Genomic DNA, 22,982 nt, shown 5'->3' with positions numbered 1-22,982 from the left:
TTTCATGAAGAAGATGAGGCTTTTGATCTACCGCGAGCTCTCACTGGAGAGGGGGTGCTCTTCCTGCCTCATTTACTTATGAAAAATATTCAATTATGTCCCAAGTTTAATTCACTTAGTAATGAAAAGTAAATGAGCCCAACCAGCATGTTTGATTTGTCTTGGAAAGAGAGAAACTGCTTTGCAAGAACAAACAAAGTTAAATTAAAATAAGTGACTCTCCTCACTCTGGAAATTGAATTTCTCCCCGAAGTGCTTCTTGACGTTGTCTATAGAACACGGGGCTGACACCAGCAAGAGAGAGCACGGCTCCGAGCGGAAAGGCTCTTGACTGTCTCCCTGGGGCCCAGCGGTCACGTGGTGCGCAGGTGAGGACGTGTGGACACGCGTTCGAACACACACGCATACATCTTTCATGGACCACAAAGCAGGCAGTGAACTTGGGGTGAACCACGAGGTGTGTGGGAGGCAGTCCCATGGTCGACGTGCGTCCACCTACCGTTTTTGCAGATGGGGCAGCACTGGTCAGGTTCGTACACGGGGTCCACACACTCCGTCTGAGGACACGCGGACACTGTGCAGAGCACCTCCCCGTTGGCTTCGCAGCGGCAACGCTCACACGGAGACACCTGAAAAGTAAGCCCACGGTCGGGGTCAGACCTCCCGCCATCCTCCCCATACAAACTCATGTTTTCCCTCCCCCGGGACTTTCTGTGAAGACACCCAGGTGCTTTGGGAATGTAAACAGGATGCAGCCCAGTGGTCTGCAAAGTGCAAAGCCAGAGTGCTGGAGCAGAGCTGGTTTCCCTCGGAAAGCCCCCTTCCCACCGCCCTGCCAGGTGCCACCCAGCTCGCCTGGGACACTGCCACACCTGAGCTGAAACGATAGCAGAGTGGGATGGCCCTGGGCGAGGGAGGAGGTACCTGGCCAGGAGGTGTCTGAGGAGGACCTCATGTAACCCTCACAGCAGCACTGAAATACCTCTGTCGAGTTCTCGGCCCTGTGTACTGATGGGCAAGAACACTCGGGGGGCAGGCATTGCCAAAGGGCCTGACTCCGGGGCCCAGGCAGGTGTTCCCTCTCTCCCCCACGGCCTCCAGGGAGCCTTCCCTCCACCACCCTGTGTGCTGTGGCCTTCTCTGTGCTGCACTTCCAGCCACTGGCCCAAATTCCACCTCTTGGATCATTCCAATCACGCACAATGGCATTCCTGGAAAGGGTGCCTGCCACCAACTCGATCCTGCCACGGTGACCTGCAGTCTGTGATGCGGATGGTTTGTTTTTTCCTGGAAATCACCACTAGAGTGATTTTCCATCCGGTTGACCCAGGACAGAGCAGAAACGGCGTATGCAGACCAGCAGTCAGAAGCAGACGCTGCCGCGTGGAAACAGACGCTTTGAGACAGTGGGGGGGGGGTGTCAGGCTGAGCGTCCTGGGCACTTGGCACTCCACACCCTGACCAACCAGCGCTCGTAAGGGAGAGAAGGCAAACGACACTCACGGATGCGTCCTTGGCGTAGCCAACACCGAAAATAAGAACTCCCATCTCTACCAAATACACCAGCTATTTCACGAAGCAAAGGTTCAGCTTGCGTTTAAATTTAAAGGCTTTTGTTCAGCTCTAGACCACAGTTAACCTGCTGGGAGTGAGGGCTGAGGCATATCTGTGTGAGTGTGAGTGAGTGTGTGGGTGTGTACGTGTGTGAGTCAGTGTGTGAGTTTGTGAGTGTGGGGCTCGTCTGAGTGTGTGAATGTGTATGTGTCAGTGTATGGGTGTGTGTGATTGTGTGTGTGCACACGCGAGTGTGTAGAGTGAGTGAGTGCGTGCGAGTGAAACTGCAGAGCGGCCCAGGATAAAGGGCTGACCTGGTGTGCAGGAAGCCATAGAAGCTGCCGCCAGTCTTGCGACAACACAAGGGCGCGTTTTCCAGGAGCACCGGGGGCGCCTTGAGCCTTTCCTGCTACTGTGACGAACTCTGCTCTCTGCTGCTGCTCTCATTTCTTTCTGCCCGCCACTAATTCCCTGTCAGCCTGTAGCACCTTCTGTCAAGGGCGCATTTACTTAGCCAGCAGGGTAAGAAAAGGATCTGGCGTTTTAAAAGCAGAGACCTTGAGTTGCAAGCGACACGGTTCATTGCGTGTCCAAACCTTCAGAGCGAGGACGTGGACTGAAGCCACACAGCCCAGACAGGGTGGAGTAGACAGTGGGGAGCCAGGCTCCCACCCCAGAAGAGGTAAGGACAGTCCCATCTGGAGGGCAGGGTAGTCCGAAAGGAACAAGAGGGTCAGGAATCATTGGGGTCTGTCCCCAAGAAAGGGGCACAGCCTGGCACCATTCCCACGCACGCTACATTGCAGGGATGCAGGAAGAAGCCCCATTTTGGTTTAAGACTTTGAAAGAAGGGGAAACCAGGTCGCCCGCTGTCCCCGAGGAGAGCTCCTGGAAAAATCACAAAGGAGCAGGTGCGGGTCACAAAGACTGCAGACACTAGGGCAGCAGGACTAGAGGCGGCCTCACCCCACAGCTCCCCACACAAGGGAGTGCATCTTGGGCAAGACAGCCGGGAACCAAACACTTCCTCCTGCTCCTGGCTCCGCAAGCTCACCGTGTCCACGGCACGGAGCGAGGCTGGGATGGTGGATGGCCACAGCCCGAACTGCTACCTTCTTAAAGTCTCTGCAACTTGATCCAAAGTTGTATTGTGAGCTTTGTTATCACAGAACATTTAGAAATCCTGATTCAACTCTTTGGAGATGTGTTCATATCTCAAAAATAGGCATTGAGGGGCACCTGGGTGGCTCAGTCGGTTAAGCATCCAACTCTTGGTTTCAGCTCAGGTCCTGACCTCAGAGTCCTGGGATCGAGCCCCAGGTAGGGCTCCATGCACAGCGGGGAGTATGTTTGGGAGTCTCCCTCTCCCTCTGCCCCTACTCCAGCTCATTTTCTCTCAAATAAATAAATAAATCAAAAAACATGTGTATGAGTTGAGGCTCAGAGGCAGGATCACCACAAGCAAGAATGTCACTCTCAGGCTTCACCTCCTACCACCTGCTCTGCCTGTCCTCACCACACCCCCCGCCAGGCTCCTTTCCCTCACACAGGAGGCTGAGCTCTGCTGAGTCTCACACAGAGCCAGGAGGCCAAGCCCTGCCCGTCCGCTAAGAGGACACTGTGTCCACTGCAGTCCCATGTGGGCAAAGGCCCCACACACAGTTCATAGGCCTCCTGCCTGCTCAGTCAGAGCTCCCCATCTGATCACATTTCCGGGACCCCTCTGCCCAGGACGGGGGTCACCTAATCGATCTCTCCGGTCTCTCGTCAGTGGCCAGGTCCCAGGGCATGGGGTGGCCCCAATCCCACCCCAGAGACCTCCTGCTTGGCCCCTCTGTCCCTCTCTGCGTGTCTGGCCCTGATCACTGAGGGTCAGGCTTCACCCGATTCTCCCCCTGGGGAGCACAGGTGGAGCCAGCCCCTCCCCTCATTAAGCCCATCACCTTATTTCCCACCCGAGCCTCATGCAGCACTAGTAGGGTGCAGGACAGTTTGCTAAACTGCAAACCACCACCGCTGCCACTGCCCCACAAACCCATCCAGCCACCCACGTGAACTCAGCAGCTGGCACGGGAAGACGCAGCCATGTGAGCTCCATGTCACCGAGTCACAGGGGAGAGGTGTGACAGGATGCCGTCGGACGAAGGACAGCCCTTCTCTGCCGCCAGTCCCACCCCACCCTGCACCCCGACTCCCACACCGGGGTGTCGCTGGGTCTGTCCGGGTCCTCAGGAGACCACCTTCCGCTCAGGCTCCTCTAGAGGGAGCCGCCGGGCCCTCCCCTGACTGACTGAGATGGGGGGAGGCTGCTCTGGAAGCTGCAGCCCATAATCTGGCGGGGGCTGTGGCCTCAACACAGGGCTTGGGTCAGTAGTCATGGGCCCATCTGGCATTCTGGGTGCCCGTGACCCCCTTTCTGGCTCATTTCATCACGCCACACATATGGCTGGAGCCCTACCCACGCGGTGGCAGGTGCAGGGCACTGACTCCAACAGCCCCGACTCTGGTGGAGGTTTGCCTCCCCCATCAGAGGATTCTGACTCTAGCCACCAGGTCGGAGCAGCCCCAAAGCTGCAGGGTCCTCACCCACCAGCACGAGCAGCAGACGGCCTCCCACCATCCCCTGTTCTTTGTCCCACCATGGAAGCTAAAAGTGAGCATGCCCCGTGCATTGCTGTGTCTGGGACCCGCAACATGAACTTGCGAGTCACAATCCTGCAGTCAGACAAGGCACTTCTCTCTCTTCTTCCAGAATTGTTTGGTCCCCAAAAGACATTTCACCAGGGGTAACCTAACTTTGAAACAGTCACCCCTCTCATTAGCAAATCACAGCCTACATTCTGTACAGCATGCCTTATACAGAAATTCCCTTCTCTGCAATCCTCCAGTTACAAACCCAAGTTCTGAAAAGACAGAATTTAGACGCACAGCCTAGGAGAACAACCGGGCATGTGAGGAAAAGTCCCCATTCTCGAGGCCCCCACTGTGTGCCAGGAGAGGCAGGACTTGTGTCGGGTGAAGAGAATAGGAACTGGGAGCGAGATGAAAGACAAGGTCTGTGGTATTCGTTCATTCACCCCCGTTAGCAAGACCGGCAGCAGGTCAGGCGCCCTGGGGCCCGCCTCAGACCCAGGGTCCAGGCTGAGGGCGCTGGCCTGGCTTACTCGGCCACATTGCTTACCCAGTCAAATGATTATCTTCAATGTGGACCCAAGAAATTTACCCTCAAACCCGAGGCAGAGCAATGAAGGACCGACCCGTCTGAGCGTGTTCTCAGGGAGTCAACCACAAACACAACGGCTAGCAGAGAGCTATTAACTTGGGGGTGCCTCAGAATTAGACCCTCGTAATGCTCAGTAATTATGCACATGTCTACACTGCAGGTACAGCGGCTGTAAGGACCATAAAATAAAGATTGCGCCTATTTCTAAACAAATAAGTAGGAACAGGAACCATAATTTATAGGTGAGACGATTCTCAAACGTGAAAAGACACCCACTCAAATGGATATTGCTTAAATTGAGTGCCCCGTACAAATTCAAGATCTATACGAGAGCGAGACAGAGGTTGAGTGGGATGCTTCTAAATGAGGAGTATATAAGCAGCTTTATAGTTTATCACGTATATTTTACATTAATGAACTCAGTTGCAATGAGGCACCGATCTGTAGGACGCACTGCCTTGTATAATTTTGTCACTGTGATTATAATCATTATCACCACGAGAAGGACCAGGCTCTGAAATATTGCAGAAAGTGCTCTGAACAGGGAATCCTGGTCTTGCCTGTGTCCCAGATCTCTTTCCACCTGGGAGGGCAGAAACTCATTGCATCCTTCCTTCCCAAGTTCGTTTACCATCCACCAGAACATGCACCTTCTTTCTTCAAATCCAGCTTACCACACCGTCCTGTTCGGTGCTGCCAGAAAAGGCCACTGGTGGGGTGAGAGGCAGACAATGCCGTGTGTCACCTGAAGGCTGTTGCCCGAATGGCAGCCACTGCTGTATTCCAATCTGGAACTTTCTACTGTGATTGCTGGAGAAGGTGCCATGAAATCCCCGTGCCACCAAATGCACGGGCTCCTTGTGGCCAGGGAACAGTTCCAGGCTGGAAGCAGATGCTTCCTTAGGAATAGACAAATGGGAGGCAGAAAATCCCTGAACAGGGGTGCCTAGGTGGCTCAGTCGTTAAGCGCCTGCCTTCGGCTCAGGGCATGATCCCAGGGTCCTGGGATCGAGCCCCGCATCAGGCTCCGTGCTGCACTGGGAGCCTGCTTCTTCCTCTCCCACTCCCCCTGCTTGTGTTCCCTCTCTCGCTGGCTGTCTCTCTGTCAAATAAATAAATAAAATCTTTAAAAAACTACAGCCACGTGCACTTTAAAAAAAAAAAAAAGAAAATCCCCGAACAACTATAACATTTTCATAGATGGGATTAATTTCCACACAGAAAAGAGAGAAAAGAGGACCTAATAGCTTAGAAGCTTCACAGTGAAAACCGTTCACCATGGGATAAAATCTCCCCATTTCTGTTCCCTCCGTTGGCAGAGGTGTTCCCGTAATAACCCCCAAACTGTGGGACTCTGCAATGACACGAAGTAAGATTAACAGGACAGCAAAGAAGGACGCTGAAATCCGGACTTCCCTCTATCTTCCTCCCCCCGCCATGCTTCCTTTCCTTCTAAACCCCTTGAATTCTCCCAGGCGCACTGGCTTAGAGCACAGACTTTCTAGCACTGAGAGCCTTGATCCCAGGCTGCAGGTGAGTGGCCAACTGGATCCAGGGCAACTCAAACCTAGGGCCGAGGCGGTGCAAATATCCAGGCTCACTAGAGATTGACGGAGTCAAGAAAGAGATGGCCAGGGGCGCCTGGGTGGCACAGCGGTTAAGCGTCTGCCTTTGGCTCAGGGTGTGATCCTGGTGTTATGGGATCGAGCCCCACATCAGGCTCCTCCACTATGAGCCTGCTTCTTCCTCTCCCACTCCCCCTGCTTGTGTTCCCTCTCTCGCTGGCTGTCTCTATCTCTGTCAAATAAATAAATAAAAATCTTAAAAAAAAAAAAAAAAAAGAGATGGCCAGAAAGAGCTGAAATGAACTTGCATGGCACATGAGGAAAAACACGAAAAATAAAATTTACAGCTTTGCCACAAGAAAAGTCACTCAGCACCTCATGAACAGCTGTGCCAGGATCAGACGCCCACCCCTGAGGACGAGGGAACAACGACAAATCTTTCCACTGAGAGCGATCGGATTTGGATGACACTTGTAATCCACAAACGGGAGAGAAGGTTCGGTCCCCTGCGGGACGTGAACGCTAAGGCAGCGACTTCACAGAAGGGACCCGAGAACGGGCAAACCACTGTATGGGAACCGAGGATCTCGATGCATGCCTGAGATCAGAACGCAGAGCCTCCAGATTCTGAAGGCATTGAGTCCCAAACCCAGGGGACAGACGTCACACCTGCTCTCCTGGCTACAGATTTTTAACTGCTCTAACTCTGTTTGCCAGGCTGGCCTTTAAAGAGCTCAAATTTGTACCAAGCAGCTGGGGATTCAGACTCCGTTAACTCAACCAGAGGACAGCCTTCTTTTCAAACCCGAATACGGAAGATACAAGGTCTGGACACGTGCATCCTGCAGATTGGGGATGATGGACACACAGGTCCTGGGACAGAGACACCAGGACCGGCCTCCCCGGGTCCCACTGCCAGCCCCCCACCCCCTGCACAACCCCACAGGCTCCCTGCCCTGCAGAAAATTGCACACTCGAGGACAGATACGAAAACATCTCTACCGCTCACCTCAGTACTCGGTCTGGCTGGGAGTTGAGGCAGAAACAAGTGAAAGAGAAACTAACAGAATCGAAAAAAGTCACAGACACTGATATAACTGGGTGCCTAGTAAGAAATTTCAAGGCGAAGTTGTGGCTTCTGGTTGGAATAAAAGGAAAGATGGTTAAGGAAGGTGAGGAGGATGGGACAAGTGGAGAAGAGGGACGGCCATAGAGACAGGGAGGGTTCGGGGAGGGGCCTCACAGCCAGACAGCCCAATGGGGATCCTGAGAGCATGGGGACGGGTCAGCTGCAGAGAGCAGAAGGGAAGCCCACAGCCACAGCCCCGGGGGGGTGGGCAGCACAACACCCCCCATCCGGCCACACGGGAGCCCCTGGCGCAGGGGGCCACCTCTACATGGGACAAGGTGTCTTTCCCAACGTTGTGAGGCTACGTCTTGGGAAGAATGAAAGGAGGTGAGAGATATCTTCCAAGGGGAGAACTCCGGAAATGCTGAGTAATTACCCCCAAATGATGAGATTCCTAAGACCTCAAAGGACCACGCTTTCCACCATCAGCAGACATGGGGAGCCACAGCACGGAAGGACTCCTTCAGAAGCTAAGGAGTGTGACTTCGGTGTTTGCACATCTGAGTTTTGTTTACATATCCTGACGCTGTTATGGAATTAATCCAATGACGGAGAATTAAGCCACAAGTTGTCAGAGGCACCAAGCAAAAAGGCTGGTCACTGACAGCGGTCTTTGCTGGGGCCGAAGAGCGGCTTCCCTGAAAGTAACTGTCACATTTTGGTCACCAGATGGCGGAAGCGTCCTTTCCAGCGGCTGAGCCTGTTTCCCAAGCGCCTGGTGTCCCATTTGTTTGTTAGCAAGATGCTCGTAGAGGGAAATCACAGAGTCCGCTTTTATGTAAACCAGCAGGTCTTATTAGCTTCTGATCGCCTGGAGCTGTGTTATTTGGGAGCCGGAGAAAAATGCAGGAGCGCTGCCTTTCAACTGTGCTTTGCTTTATTCTTTCTTTCTTTCTTTTTTTTTCTTCTGGTTTGAAACACACCCACAGGTCTGGTGCATTGCCAAGAACTACACAGCAAGTCCCAGGAGCAGCCTGAAGGCGGGGTCCAGTCGGACCACCAGGCCGCTCAGGTATGATTGTCACGAATGCACTGAATTCACCCCGCGGCCTCTCACTGGCCTCTCCCGACTCCCTGCAAGACCCTGGGACCGGGACAGTGCTGTCACCTGGAACTAAATCTTTCCCCAAGGCTACCTCAGGCTCCTTACCCGAAACTGTCTCATTAAACCAGCCAAGGCACCGCAAAGCTCCATCTCCACGGGACAGCAGCAGGGTCCTGCAGGGACACTGAGGCTCCTGCTAGACCTTGTCCTCCAGACTCTCTCCACCAGTCAGGGCAGCAGAAACAGCTCTGGACGCCTGAGTGGCCCTCTGTCCTCCCTTCTATGCCCTGAAGCGAACTAGGCGTGATCCTCAGCCCCCCTCCAGCCTCCAACACAAGCCCCTGACCACACAACAGCAGAAAGATCAGTTTTTTGTTCCCTTTGTCTTTCCACTCTCTGTCAGAGAGCGGATTTGCACACAAAGGGACTTAATTAAGAGCTGTCCCCAGAAGCTGTCTGCTTTCCAGTCTTGGGAAGAAAACCACCCTGTCTACCACACAACAGATCAACACCACAACAGTCTGACAACCCAGCGCCTCATCAAAGAGTGACTTCTCTTTCTTTATGGTTTAGCTTGTGGCGAGACCGAGACCGTCTAAGAATACGTTTCCTTGGGGCTCCTGGGTGGCACAGCGGTTAAGCATCTGCCTTCGGCTCAGGGCGTGATCCCGGCGTTATGGGATCGAGCCCTACATCAGGCTCTTCCGCTATGAGCCTGCTTCTTCCTCTCCCACTCCCCCTGCTTGTGTTTTCTCTCTTGCTGGCTGTCTCTCTCTCTGTCAAATAAATAAATAAAATCTTAAAAAAAAAAAAAAAGAATGCCTTTCCTATCCTCTTGTAACGCATTCCCTCAGATTAATACAGAGCATGTGGGGTCTCACCTAAGAGAGGGGGAAAATGCCAGAAGGGTTTACATGGTGTCTTCCACTCCACGGCTAACAGTTGAGTGGCTGACAAAAATGAGGAAGATTATTCCTTCTGAGCTAAAGATCCAGACCTGGGGAACATTCTGGAATGCCCTGACCTGACAAATTACATGATCAGATCAGAGGCAGCCAAAAGTATGCCGGCCTCCTGCATGTTTGTGTCCCCCCAGAGTTCATAGGTTGGAGCCTTCAACCCCAATGGGATGATATTAGGGGGTGGGGATGTTAGGAGCTGTGGTCAGGAGGCTAGGGCCCCAAGATGGGATTAGTGCCCTTCGAAGGAAAGGAAGAGGCTGGCGATCACTTTGGACTTTCTTTCCACTGTGGGAGGACACAGAAAGAAGGTGGCCATCTTGGAGCCTCAACATCACCAGATCCCCTTGGCACCCTGGTGTCGGACTCCTAGCCAGCGTCCGTCTGGAGGCAGATGCGTGCTCACGGTGGGCCAGTCCCTGGTGCTCTGGACACAGAGCAGGGCAAGGAGAGAGGAGGAGCCACGACCACAGGCAGCAGGAACCACACGAGGCCCCTGTCCTCCCACCCCAGGAGCAGGTGATGTTGAGATCCTGATGGAGCTACCTCAGTAGGCATTCTGCTCATTCACAGATTCCTAAACTAAACCCTTAATAGAAGGGACACAGTCCTAATTGTGCTCTACCTTACCTGGGCACAGACTGGGTCAATAATGTCCCTGTGAAAAATGTCATTAAAGCCAAACTCCTCTGTGTTGACAATGAGAAGATCGAAACCATCTTGTTTTAGAGTTAGAGTGAGGGGTGAAAGAGAAGTAATCCCTGAGAGAAAGAAACAGAGAGCTTGGTCCTCCCTTTCTAAAGGATTACAATTAAATGTCTTCCAAAGAGTAGGCTTTTAAAAAGTGGGTATGAGGGCATGACATGGGATCAGTTCTCTCTAGGATCATAAACTCAAATTTTTTCAGGGGCCTGTCAGGTAAGCAAACAAGGTGGTAAACAAGTGCACAATAGGGAGTGGTGGGGACTGTGACAAACTTGAAAGAAACAAATCACTGAAACCAAGGGGAACACTTATCCCAACATACACACACACACACAAACACACACACATGCCAGAAGAGAACTAAACCATGTTGCTCGTTTTGGCATTCCTCATTTGAGATGACACTTAATAACGCTCATCTTCAGTGGGGAGGAATGAAGACGACCAAAGGATTGTGTCCATTTCCTCTGCCCAAAGCTGGCCAGGCTCCAGGAACAGGGCTCACACTCCCCAACTGTCAGGTGGCCACACAGACACCCGTCTGGACAGCATCTGAGGTCAGAGTCTGGCAGCCTTGAAACGCTGTTCAGTGTCTGTCAGCTGCCAATTACCCGGAAGGTGCTGGCCCGTGGCCCGAGCCCTGGCCAGCGGGCACTGTCGGCTCACACCCTTGGCCCCACATTCTTCTTGAAGCTGAGCCTCTTCCAAAGGATTCTGGAATTACAACAGGGCACTGCCAGCCGTTTCTCCAGTTAATGAAGTCCCTTTCTGTGGGATATTCGGCTTGGGTGGAGAAGACACCACAGAGCTCTCTCACAAGAAGCATTCTCTGGGCTCAGGCACAGGCGGCATGGTGCCCGAGGGCTGACCGTGAAGTTCTGCCAGCTGCCCCTTGCTGTCACCAAGAGCAAGAAGAGCTTTCTTCCTTGGCGTCCTGGAGGGCACAGGGACCAGAGGGGAACTCTGCCATCAGTAGGAGGTGACCTGAGCCGAGAGGCTGACATCAAAGCCCAGCTCATCCCTCAGGCTGCCTGCGTCCCTTGCTCCACATAGGCCCGAGGAGAGGCAGCGGCCTTGTCAGATTTCTTTCTGTTCCAACCTACGCACCCCTGACATGTCTGCGTGTGTGACATGGCGAAGCCACCCCTGGATCGAGGCACAGGTGCGCAGGGCAGACTTGCCCTATGAGACAAGGGACTGCTGGCATCCTGCCCACCTGAGGACTCCCTGCACTATGGCTGTGGTGACAGAGATGCCACTCTGACAGCCTGTCCACTGGCCGAGGGCTTTGTATCCCCAGAACATAACTGTCAACTATCCAAGAGTGTGACCAGGAGTCAGAAGGGATAGCTGCACAGCTATCCCTTCTGACTCCTTAACGGGAATTAACAAATTTTATCTGCTTTAAGTCTCTACGGAGATATTGAGATACCTTTTCCAAAGTCACATGAGATTTGAAAGTAAAATATAAGTAAGAAATTGTTTTTAAAACTGAATGAGGGAAATACATTAGTGTAGACTGTCAACCTATGGGAAGAGCAAAGGGACCATATGGAAGGATGGGTCCATCTGGTAGATTTTGGTAGAGACAATACTATTTATTTCTGAGCTATCTAGGGGACCACAGGTACCAAGAGCCAAGCAAGAGGGGAATATCACCTTGAAGTGACCTGAATGTGATCACCGGAAGGGCAGGAAAAAGCATCCACAAGTGATGGGAGCTTGGTGGTGTCCTTGACCAACAGCCCTGGAAAGTAGGAGGGGCCTTTGGAACTGCTCACCTATGGCATGATTCAGCCTAAAGCTGAGCTAGCTGAGCCCCCCATAATAACTTTTTTCCAAGGACATTTACGTTATATATAAAGGCATTCCTGTTTGTTCAAGGATAAAGTTCCCAACTCAAAATTCAGCCTGGAGACCACCCGTTCCTTAGGTAGTCTACAGTCAGGGTGTTCCACGTCAGCACTCCTGACTTTGGTTGTCAGGGGATACCCTGCATCCCGTAGGACTTCGGCAGCATGTCTGGCCTCTACTTGTTGGGCCTCAGTGGCCTCCCAACCCCACCCAGTTATGACAACCAAAAATGTCCCCATACATTGTAAATGTCCCCTCAACATGACCCCCAGTTGAGAACCACTGGTCTACGCTTCAGTGAGCAATAAGTTTTCTTCCATTCCTTCTTGACTGTGGCTTAGCTTCCAGGCTCCTGTTCCTCCTTCCTGAATTTCATCCTTTGCACCACATTTTGAAGTTCTTTCAGTAACAGTCTGTTTGATGGCATGCTCTATTTTTGTTTAAAAGTATCTTCGACCGGGACGCCTGGGTGGCTCAGTTGGTTAAGCATCCGACTCCTGATTTTGGCTCAGGCCATGATCTCCCGGTTGTGAGTCTACTTGGGATTCTCTCTCTCTCCCTCTGTCCCTTCCCCACTCACACTCTTTACATAAATAACTAAATACAATCTTAAAAAAATAAAAGTATCTTCATTCAGGCTCCTTCCTGAAGGATAGTTTTGCTGGATACATAAATTGAATTAGCTCTTCTTTTCTCGTTGCTCTTTAAAGATGTTCCTCTACTGTTTGGGGTTTTCTACTGTTGACAAGAAGTCAGCCATCCCCATAGTTACTGTTGTTTTGCAGGTCAAGTCTTTTCTCTCTGGCTGCTCTGAAAATCTTTTGTGTTGGCTGTTCTGCCATCTCACTAGGATATGGCTAGAGGCAGGACGTCCTTTTGTTTATCTTTCTTTAGATTCCTGAGGATTCCTGAATCCACAAATAGCAGTCTTTCAAGTAGACTGTCTGGGACACTATCCCCTCATTTCTCTCCCTATTCCCTACTACCCCTTCCAGAATTCTGATCTGATCCATATTAAATCTTGTCTCCCTGTCCTCACGTATCAAAACGTCTCCTCCCTATGATCCGTCTGCTCATCTGTGTTTCACCCTGGGTGACTTCTTTAAATCTATCTGCTGGTTTGCTGAATTGTCCCATAAACTCCCTGATGTGCTGTTGAACCTTGCACTGAATATTCATTCAAACTACTGGATCATTCTTTTATACAAGTTCCACCTGACTTCTTGTCAAAGCTGACTAGCATTGGGAATATGCTTGTTTTTTTACCCACGCAGTTTATTTCAACATATATATTTTTGCATATTAAGTAGTCTTGTTTATATCTCAACATCTGGGTCTTATCGGACTATGCTGGTCTCAGCGGACCCTTGCTTTTGACTCCCCTCCTTGTGTGTAATTTTCATTCTGTTGTCGCATTCCTTGGAACACTATCTGTGGGGGTACTTTGCAGCCTGGGTGAAGTGTGCATTCCTTCTGGGAGCATTTGCTTCTGTCAGATACCTGTGGCCCCTTTAAACAAAAATATCCCATCTGGACTTTTTGGACCACTCAGGGAAGCATGCATATGGGCTTCATGCTCATAAGAGAGTGAGTGCACTAGAGACAGCAAATATTCAGAGCAAAACTGTCAGCTCTACTCAGCCCTGAGGCCCACCTGGGGCGGTCTGTCTGCACTGCCCCCTTGCAGGACATGCTCTTCAGGGGATCACAGCCTTATGAGACACATCCTGATCTGACGCTCTCCCCTTGGGGCCCTGGGCTTGTCATGTGCCCCAGCCTGGCCACGAGTACCCAGGGCCTGGGACCCAGGCATCAGGGGACGCTCTCCAATGACCACAAGGCTGACTGCAAGGCTGACTCTCCTCTCTTGAGTCTACCTCCAGGGATTAATTTCTCTTACTTTTTTTTTTCCCATTTCAGCTGTGCTTTTAAGAAAATGGGTTTTATATGATATCTGGAATTTCAAGAGTTTGGTAAGTGGTAGGTTTTCAGGCTATCATTCTTCCATATTCCCAGGCAAGCAAAGAGTGGTCTCACCATGTTTAAAGCAAAATCATTTCTGGAAATGCTCAGAGCCACGTGGCATCTTAATTTTCCATCCTTATGCCTTTCTACAGGCCTAGGGCTTCCAAGAGAACTCACAGGGCCATGGGCAGATGCCTGACATCATCCTTTTCTGCAGATTCGAAAGGCACTCCATGTCCTGGCCGCACCCCAGTGCCCGACAGAAATAGAATGAGAAGTGAAATCCAGCTGGCAGGATCTCAGGCTTGGAACAGAGGCAGCAAAAAAAAAAGGATTTCCAGCTATGTGGTCAGAACCATAACACGAAGGATGGCTATAGGGTATGTAGGCTGGGGCGGAAAACCGTAGCCTCTACCCAAACTCATAACTGTTCTATTTGAGACAGACTCTTATCTTTTCCCCAGACACCTGCCCCAGGATTGCTCGGTTATTTAAAAACAAACCATCAGCCACAGAGTCTAGATGGGCAATTTCTACCTGCGTACCCTGCAGAGCCCATGATGCTCCTTGCAGCCCATCACACAACTCTTGGGTCACTGCCTGTTTACTGGACATGCTCCAAAGCCTGCCATTATGTCTCCAGCATCTTGTCCAATGCTTGGCAACCATTTGTCCAAAAAATTTTTTTGAAATTAAAAAAAGCAAGAAGAGATTTTTGTTGGGATTTATCAGAGTCGGAGATGCCATCCACCGAGGAAATACATTTGGACAAACCCCAGAGAGCCCCTCTCTGAAGATGAGCCTCTACAGGAAGTCTTCCCAGGGACCAAATAGCCTGCCGGGGGTAGTCGTCTCCAACAAGATGCATACTCAACAGGACCCCCCTAGAAACCACACTAACCTAGGTGCAGGTTTTTTTTGTTTTTGTTTTTTTAATTTGTTCAGAGATTCATAGGTTCAAATTGTTTTCTCATATATTTCACTGACTTTCCATAAATGGAGAGATAATCAGTATTCTCCACTCCATACCACTGGAAAACAAGGTCTGAGAATTGCTCAGGGACTCAAGAATGCAACAGAAAGTTCACAGGTTGGAGCCTTCACCCCCACACAGACATATGGCCCACACAGACATCTTTAGATGGTAAGTACTCTGACCTCGAAGTTCTAGAAGATGCTGACTCTCCACTCAGATTGAAGGGGTGGAACATGATAGCATGAGATCTGGGCTCCTAAGGTGATGTCTCTCCCCCTGTGACCACAGAGACATTCCAAAGCCATATGGCTGTAGGACCATGGGTCAGTCATGCCAAGTGGGGAGGTGGTCAGCTGAAGAGCAAATGCCCTTCATAAGAAGCAGCCCAGCACAGCTCTGGCAAATGGCTGCCATTTGGGAATCATTCCACTTTGACAGCAAATTGGCAATCTGGGTATATAGACGAATGTCTCATTTGTTAAATATCTGTACTAGTCAAACAAATGTCTTATGTGTGGTGAACCTCCTTGGGCTGGAGTTGGCTTTGGGCCACAGTCAGCCTGCTGTGGGCTTGATAAGGTCTGGGTTCTTGCCCATGTCTGGAGATCTACTATTCTGTCCGCTGCCCACTGGAATACTTTCCCCTTGCCCTCAAGGAGCTCCTGGAATTCAATGCTCTGTTCTCATTCCAACTCAAGATGTCATACTATGAAGGGCACGGATATTCATTTTGTCCTAGATGGCCTGAGTCAAATGTAGCATGAATCCACATAAATAAACACTTGGCCAAGTTAATCCAGTATTTATTGGACACAAATGTAGGACAGATGCTCTGAACCTGTAGGGGCTTTCCCTTCTTCCAGTACCCAGAATTCTCTCGGTCACACACAAGATACCACTATATCACCGTTTGGTCATGGACGTAAGATGGTGCAGTTGGAAGCACACAGTTATCAGTGTGCCACAGTCCAGGATGCAGATCCTGGTTCCAGCATTTACTAAGCCCATGATTTTGATCAAGTTACTTAACTGTGTTGAAAATTAAAGATCAACATCTGACCACATCTGAAAGTTCCCGAGAAAGCATATGGACTTCCCCCTTTCAAAAAACTCTGTTTAGGGGTGCCTAGTGGCTCTGTGATTAAGCATCAGCCTCTGGCTCAGGTCAGGACCTCAGGGTCCTGGGATCAAGCGCCACATCAGGCTCCCTGCTCAGTGCGGAGTCTGTTTCTCTCTCTGCCTCTGTCCCTCCCCCTCCCCTGCTCAAGTGTGTAGGTGTTCTGTCTCTCTCTCTCTCAAATAAATAAATAAAAATCTTTTTAAGAAGCAATTAAGTTAAACAAAAAACTGTTACTATTTAAATGGCTTTAGACAGAGAGGCAGAAGCTGAGAAGTCCAGAATTTAGAAAATCTGAGTCGAAACCAAAACAAACTCATAAGTAGCAACAGCGAGAGCATCAGGCTAACTTCAGAACAGTAGCTCTAGGGGCGCCTGCGGCTCAGGGCCTCAGGGCGTGATCTCAGGGTCCTGGGATGGAGCCCCTCATCAGGCTCCCTGCTTGGTGGAAAGCCTGCGTCTCCCTCTCCCACTTCCCTTGCTTATGTTTCCTCTCTTGCTGGCTGTCTCTCTCTGTCTAATAAATAAATAAAATCTTAAAAAAAAAAAGACGGTTTTTGTTGAGATTTTATTTATTTATTTGAGAGAAAGAGACAGCCAGTGAGAGAGGGAACACAAGCAGGGGGAGTGGGAGAGGAAGAAGCAGGCTCCCAGCGGAGGAGCCTGATGCAGGGCTCAATTCCAGAACTCCGGGATCACGCCCTGAGCCGAAGGCAGACGCCCAACGACTGAGCCACCCAGNCCCCAAAAAAAAAAAAAAAAAAAAGATCTCTTAAAAAAAAAAAAAACGAACAGTACCTTTACACAGCTTAACTCAGTTTTCTTCGCAAAGGTAAATAATAACAGTATTGCTTTCTGTTAAGTGACATCAGCCAATAGAACACAAATACCATGGAAGTGAAAAACATGGCGAATGTGTCTTTCCCTCTGCTAGCACCTTTTCGTAACTGCAACAGAGATCTACTTAGATGAAGCTTTTGATTCCAAATTTCATGGAAGAATTTTTTTTCATTACTGAACTTCTGGAAATAAGATTCTGCAGCAGGGTTAATCTCAGGTCAGACACTGACGCCTTGGGAGAGCCTGGGTTCACCCAGCGGCCCCATGTCCCTGAGCTGGTGAATCTCCATCCAGCCGCCTCCTGTTCCACAGGCCTCATGCTTTGAAAGAATCAAGAAAGCAGTGCTTATTAATAATTTGGTTTCCTTTTTTCTTCAAAGACCAACACAATTGCCAATCAGAGCCCCTGATCGCTACGGGAACTGCGTGGACAGGCTGAACTGGTGTTGCGCCAGCCAAAAGGGTCGTATAAATGGAGTGGGTTCTATAAAACGCGGAAACAAACTTGCAGACCCCGCTTCTAACTTTACGGTCCCCAAGGGGATCCAGAGATCCCCACGAGGGGAACGACTTCTTTTGCCGCTCAAAATGTAAATTCCAAATTTGGGTTGCTGCTGGCCCACCTGGTAGCCATCGGGGAAAAATTTGAAACTGCTTCACAGAGCCCCTGAGAGCCGCCCACTGGTTGTATGTGATGCACGGGTCCATTGACATACGTAGTACCGTTAACGCAGCCCTCAGAATGGAAGACACACAGAAGCTGCCTGACTCAGCTTCTTGGGCTTCGAGTTATCACCAATCACCTTGGGCCTTCTTTCTTTCTTCAATCACACTTGCTGGTGAAGCCTCCCCCACCCCCACCCCACATTCCTTGTACCTCCTTAGGCTCATGCGTGTGAGGTCAGCTCTGGCCTTTGACACTTGTTAGGGCTATGTTAGAGCCTGGATCGTGTCCTCCGTCCCAAATTTACATGTTCGAGTGCTAACCCCCGGTACCTTCCAATGTGACTGTATTCTGAGACAGGGTCTTAACTGAGAAAATTAAGTTAAAATGAGGTTGTACAGGTGGGCCCCGATCTGATATGAGGAGGACACATGTGTCCTTATAAGAAGATTAGATACAGACATGCAGAGGAAGGACCTAGTGAGGACACAGGGAGAAGGCAGCTGTCTGCACACCCAGGGGAGGGCCCTCAGAAGGAACCAGCCCTGCCTACCCCTTGATCTCAGCCTTGCAGCCTGGAGAACCGTGACTCAATAAATCTGCATTGTTTAAGCCGCCTGGTCTGTGGTTCTCTGTTATGGCAACCCTAGTAGATGAACAGACCCTAGGAAGCAGACAGCACATGAAAATACCACTCAGGTATAAAAAGTATAAACCAATGGACAGGTTTCCTTATTCAAAGTCGCATACCTGCTGGTCCAAGGTGATGAACAGGATACTTGGTATAATTTGAGAGGCAGTGGAGAAAATTCTACTAGTAACTATGGTTTTATTTGCATATACAAATTAAGTTGCAAATATCCCCAGAAAAATGCAGATACGACATTAATTATTACTAGCAGCCTCATAGGATTCCATGGAAGCACTGAGTGACATCTGGCTGAGATCAACCAGGCTCTGAGGAAAGGGGACTGTCATGGGGTAGGGGGCTCGGAGAGAAAGGAAAAGACGGAATTGACTGTGAAAACTGGGCATGGAGCCACGTGTCCAAGAAAGAGAAGCACCAGACGACGGGGAGAGGCTGAACCCTCCCTGGGACCAAACACATATCACAGGCATGGGGCAAGAAGTACAGTTCCAACCACTCCTCAGATGCCCACAGTAAGCACCCAGCCTCTAGCGGGAGCTTTGCCTCTCTCGGGAGGCAGAAAGCAGATGGTTTAGGTGCTTGCGTGCCTCCCAGGGAAGGAGGCCCGGAGCTGGCCTCCTTGTCACCCCTCTCCTTGCTATAGTAAACAGCACCCCAAGCAGGACCCTACTATACCCACAACCTCCATGTCAACTACATCCTCTTCAGAGAAGAGCAAAGAGCTTCAGACAGCAAATGCTTTCCTTTTGCGCTCTCCATGTGCTGTGCTAGGCAAACCACAGACTCCAGTGGCTCTCTCTCCGAAGCCCAGAATATCCCGAGCAGGCAGGTGAACAGTGGTTGTGCCCTGGCGCTCAGCACCACAATTCTGCAGGCCTGCAACCCACAGACCCCCCGGGCTCCCTGCCGACCCTCGGCCTTTCTAGGTCATCCTTCTGACACCCCCAACAAAGTGCTACATCCTCCCTTGTGCATGGAAGGAAACAAAACCACAGACACGAAATGACTTGGACAAAGCCACCGTGACTTTGGGAAATGCCCAGAATTTTCCTGACAGTAGGAGACACGAAGGAGCATGATATGTACAACGTACGGGACTGAAATCGTTACGAAGTTGTACATATTGCAGGAGCAAGCCCGTAATCAAACATGTGTAGCAGCTGGGCAACATTCATGCACGTGTACACCCTAGCAACTGGTAATGATTGGATGAAAGTTAACAATGAAGTGTCTCTGGAAGAGGGAAGATGCACTTCATACTCTAAACACAGGTTCACTGCTATCTTAATTCTTCTCAAGATGATAAGCGGTCCAGTCTCCCGTTTGTTGCTCTAATGTCTCCCGTCTCCAGAGTCTGAAACACAGTCTACATACTGACCACCAATGTTTGAAAACAGGAATCAAATAAAAGCACCCCCCCCCCCGCACGTGAAGGCAGCTTCCAGGCAGCGAGCACTTAGCGGTGAGTTACCGAAACAGAAGTTCGAATTCTCCCTTCCATCTGCATCTCAGGTAGATGAATGGCCACCCTGTGATGCGCTCTGGCTTTCTAGATCAAAAATGCAATAATTCCTCAGCCAACTCCACGAGACTCTTTTAAGAAAGGACTATAAAACTACATAAAGTGCAAACAATAAATGTGATTAGTTAAAAACGAATGGCTTGCATTTGTTCTTATTAACTCCTAGATTTTCTTAGGAGCCTAACACTCAGGAGATTTATTTTGCTGGACCCATGCCTACAGCCCTGCCCCAAGCCAACAGGGAAGGTCCCTCCTCTGGGTTTCGCCAGGACCTCTGCCTCCTCACCGGAACATCTGGAGAGACATGGACTCAGCTTCCCACTAGTGAGAGAGCATTTTGAGGACAGGGTTCCTACTCGCTCATGGCGTATGGTCAGAGCCTGGTCCATCTGAGTTTCTCGACAAATGTGTTTGTCTCTCCAAGGGGCCAGAGGGAACTACTGTGTTAACCAGGCGGGCCTGGAGATGCACTCCGGGCATCAGGTTGGGACAGCTGCCACAAGCCTTAGAGGGCCGCTTAGCTTGCAGACGAGGAAAAAGAACCCCAGAGGGGACAAACGCTTTGTCGCTGTCATGTAGCTGGTTAGTGGCAAGGCCAGGACAAACACACATGTTCCCTGACTCTAAATCCCAGCATTGTTTCTATACTTCGTGCCTTATCTCCAGATCCGTCCTTCTTGGCTTTCTAGCTCCACAACCCTGGGGATTTATTCCTGAAATTCATTTGGTGCCCTCACATCCTGAATGTGCAGATCTCAGAGGCTGGGTTCTGGGGGACTCCAGCAGGAGGCAGGATTCCTTGCCACCTGCCTTCTCTGCTCAGCTTTAGGGACTGCAGGCCCCAGGGATGCCGCCCCGCCGCCCGGGAAACCTCCCACGTGCCAAGGCAAGGCCATTTCCAGGCAGGCCATAGGTTGAGCCTCCCTTGGGGGGGGCGGGTCAGGAGGGAGAGTTGTGCATTTCTGCCCAGGCCCGGCTTTCAGAGCTCCCCAAGGGGCCGGCACTCCCACGGGCCAGCATCTCCATCCAAACCTGCGCCGCAGTGGGGCTGGGCTCTTGTTTCACATAAAGCATAGGGGGGAAAGCGGGCACTTTGGGGTAGAACAACTTGGCCTGGCACACAAGTTTGCTTCTTAACAGCTGCCTTGCTTTCCCCACGTTATTTAAAGATTCTGTGCCTCAGTTTCCTCTTCTCCATCAACTGGAGATCATAGATAATAGTCTCTCTCATGGCATGGTATGAGGTTTAACTAAGTCAATGCACGTGGAAAACGCAGCCTCAAGCCTGCCACGCAGTAGGCATTCGGGAGATGGCCAGCGCTTTTAATATTGTTACTAGTGGTCACCTAAAACAGAACAATTTTTAACCATAAACTGAGCTTCTGGTTCTTGCCCTCCACTATGTGTTGGCATCCAGTGAGCAAGCATTTTCTTTCCCTTTTCATTTTTTAGAACGTTTGCATGATACCCCAAGACGTAATCTAGGGAAATGGCTTATTTATATGACTAGTCTTCCTTAATTAGCTATTAGCTGAAGGATACATCCCAAATGGCACGGCAAATTACCCTGTGTTTGAAAACAAGTTGAGCATTTCAGCGGCAACATTTTTAAATTAGAAGCAGTGGGTTAACATTAACGGTACAGCCAATAAGTGTTCCGGCGTCCCTTCCGTGCCCGGGGCCTCACCCTCTCCGTACCCTTTTAAGGTGAAGACCGAAGGAATGAATGTGGATCCTCCACATTGCTTTAGAGATTACCTCTGCACCGAAAGGGAGATCATGCTGAGGGGACACGAGCACAGCGCTGCCCGCCTCTGAGAACCAGAACGCGCCTCTTCTTCAAAGTGGGGGCGCATAGTGCACAGAGAGGTTTCACCCCGCGATGGGAGGTGCAAAGTGGCCCGGCGGGCGCTCGCCTCTTACCACGAACTCCTCCAGAGTCTGGTAGGTCTTGCCCCGGAACTCGCAGTAGTTCTTCCTCTCCTTGCACTGCGGGCAGCACTGGCTTGTGTCGACGTGGATGCAGCGCGGGTGCAGCCTCGGGCACTCGGGCTGCGCGCACAGCGGCCCCTCCTCGGTACACAGGCATGGGCAGGCCGAGGGGCCCGGCGCGAACTTCTCCCCGATGGCATACACGAAGCCGCTCTCGTCCACGCAGCCCTTGCCGCGGTAGTCCGGGTACGCGTACTCCTCGGGCGGCTCGGGCGTGGGCGCGAGGTCCGGGCCGGTCGCGTCCTGGGCGGCGGCGGCCGGGGGTTCCCCCTGCGGGGTGTCCCCGCGGGGCCCGCCCTGCAGGTCCCCGGCCTTGGCGCCCCCGCCCTGGGCGGCCCAGGCCTGCTTCTGCTTGCTCCACGCCTCCCGGCCCGCGAGCCCACGGCCGCCCTTGCTCTTCCAGTCCCGGCCGCTGCCGCCCTCGTCCCTCGCGGGGCGCCCGAGCTCGCTCACCCGCCCCGGGCCGTCCCGAGACGCGTGCTCGCGCTTCTCCTGGCCCGGCTGCTCCGGCGCCTGGGCCAGCTTCTCCAGCGGGATGCTCGGACTGCACAGAGCCACCATCANCGCCCGGCCCCCACCCGGCCCCGCGCCGCCCGGCCCCGGCAGCGCTCTAGATTAACGAGGCGCACGACGCGGGCGGGGGCAGCATGCCCAGCGTCGGTGCCCAGCCGGCTTCTGAGACCTCACAGATGGTGGAGACGGACGTGAAAGCGAAGTCCGGGAGAAACACCGGCCGGCCGCGTTTCTCCAGTGGCCGTGATTAGCTGTGGGGACGGCCGTGGGCGGGTGGCGGAGCCGGAGCTGCGGGAATGCAGCGAGCTGGGCCCGCGCCCCCCTGCAAAACTCGGATAGAGCCACATAATCCTGGAGCCCTGATGTGCCCCCCTGGGCGCTAGCCACACTTTCCCATTGAATTCCGCAGTGGAGTTGGACACGGAAGACCATGCAAGAAGACAGGAGGGAAACCCTCCCGGGCTTGCCTTAGGGCGTTTGGGGAAAGGGGCGGGAGGGGGGTTAACAAAGCTCCCAGGACCCCGTGATTCATCTCCAACAACTTTTTAAATGCCTCGATTGCAGGGAGCAGACGCCGCTTCCCCGCCCTCCTCCCCAGGCTCCGAAGCACGGAAGGATGTCCCCGACCACCTCCGGTGGCAGGGTCAGGGGTTCCGGAGGCTTTGGCTCCTCCATCATCCCCCGCCCCCACTCCCCCCCACCCCACCCCC

At 51.7% G+C, this 22,982-nt stretch overlaps 1 protein-coding gene across 1 annotated transcript in view; it reads right to left on the bottom strand.

Moving 5' to 3' along the window:
• Positions 1-22,320, bottom strand: part of VWC2 (von Willebrand factor C domain containing 2) — a 127,684-nt gene extending 105,364 nt beyond the window's left edge. The window contains exons 1-2 of the mRNA XM_034650626.1: positions 21,691-22,320; positions 500-629 (exon numbers count right to left, since the gene is read on the bottom strand). Of these exons, the coding sequence (XP_034506517.1) occupies positions 500-629; positions 21,691-22,320 (760 nt within the window). The remainder of the gene's footprint in view (positions 1-499; positions 630-21,690) is intronic.
• Positions 22,321-22,982: the final 662 nt, after the last annotated feature.

Source organism: Ailuropoda melanoleuca, chromosome 1, assembly GCF_002007445.2.
Source record: "Ailuropoda melanoleuca isolate Jingjing chromosome 1, ASM200744v2, whole genome shotgun sequence".
In the NCBI taxonomy this organism is placed as follows: Eukaryota; Metazoa; Chordata; class Mammalia; order Carnivora; family Ursidae; genus Ailuropoda; species Ailuropoda melanoleuca.
This window is presented reverse-complemented; position numbering and strand designations above follow the sequence as displayed.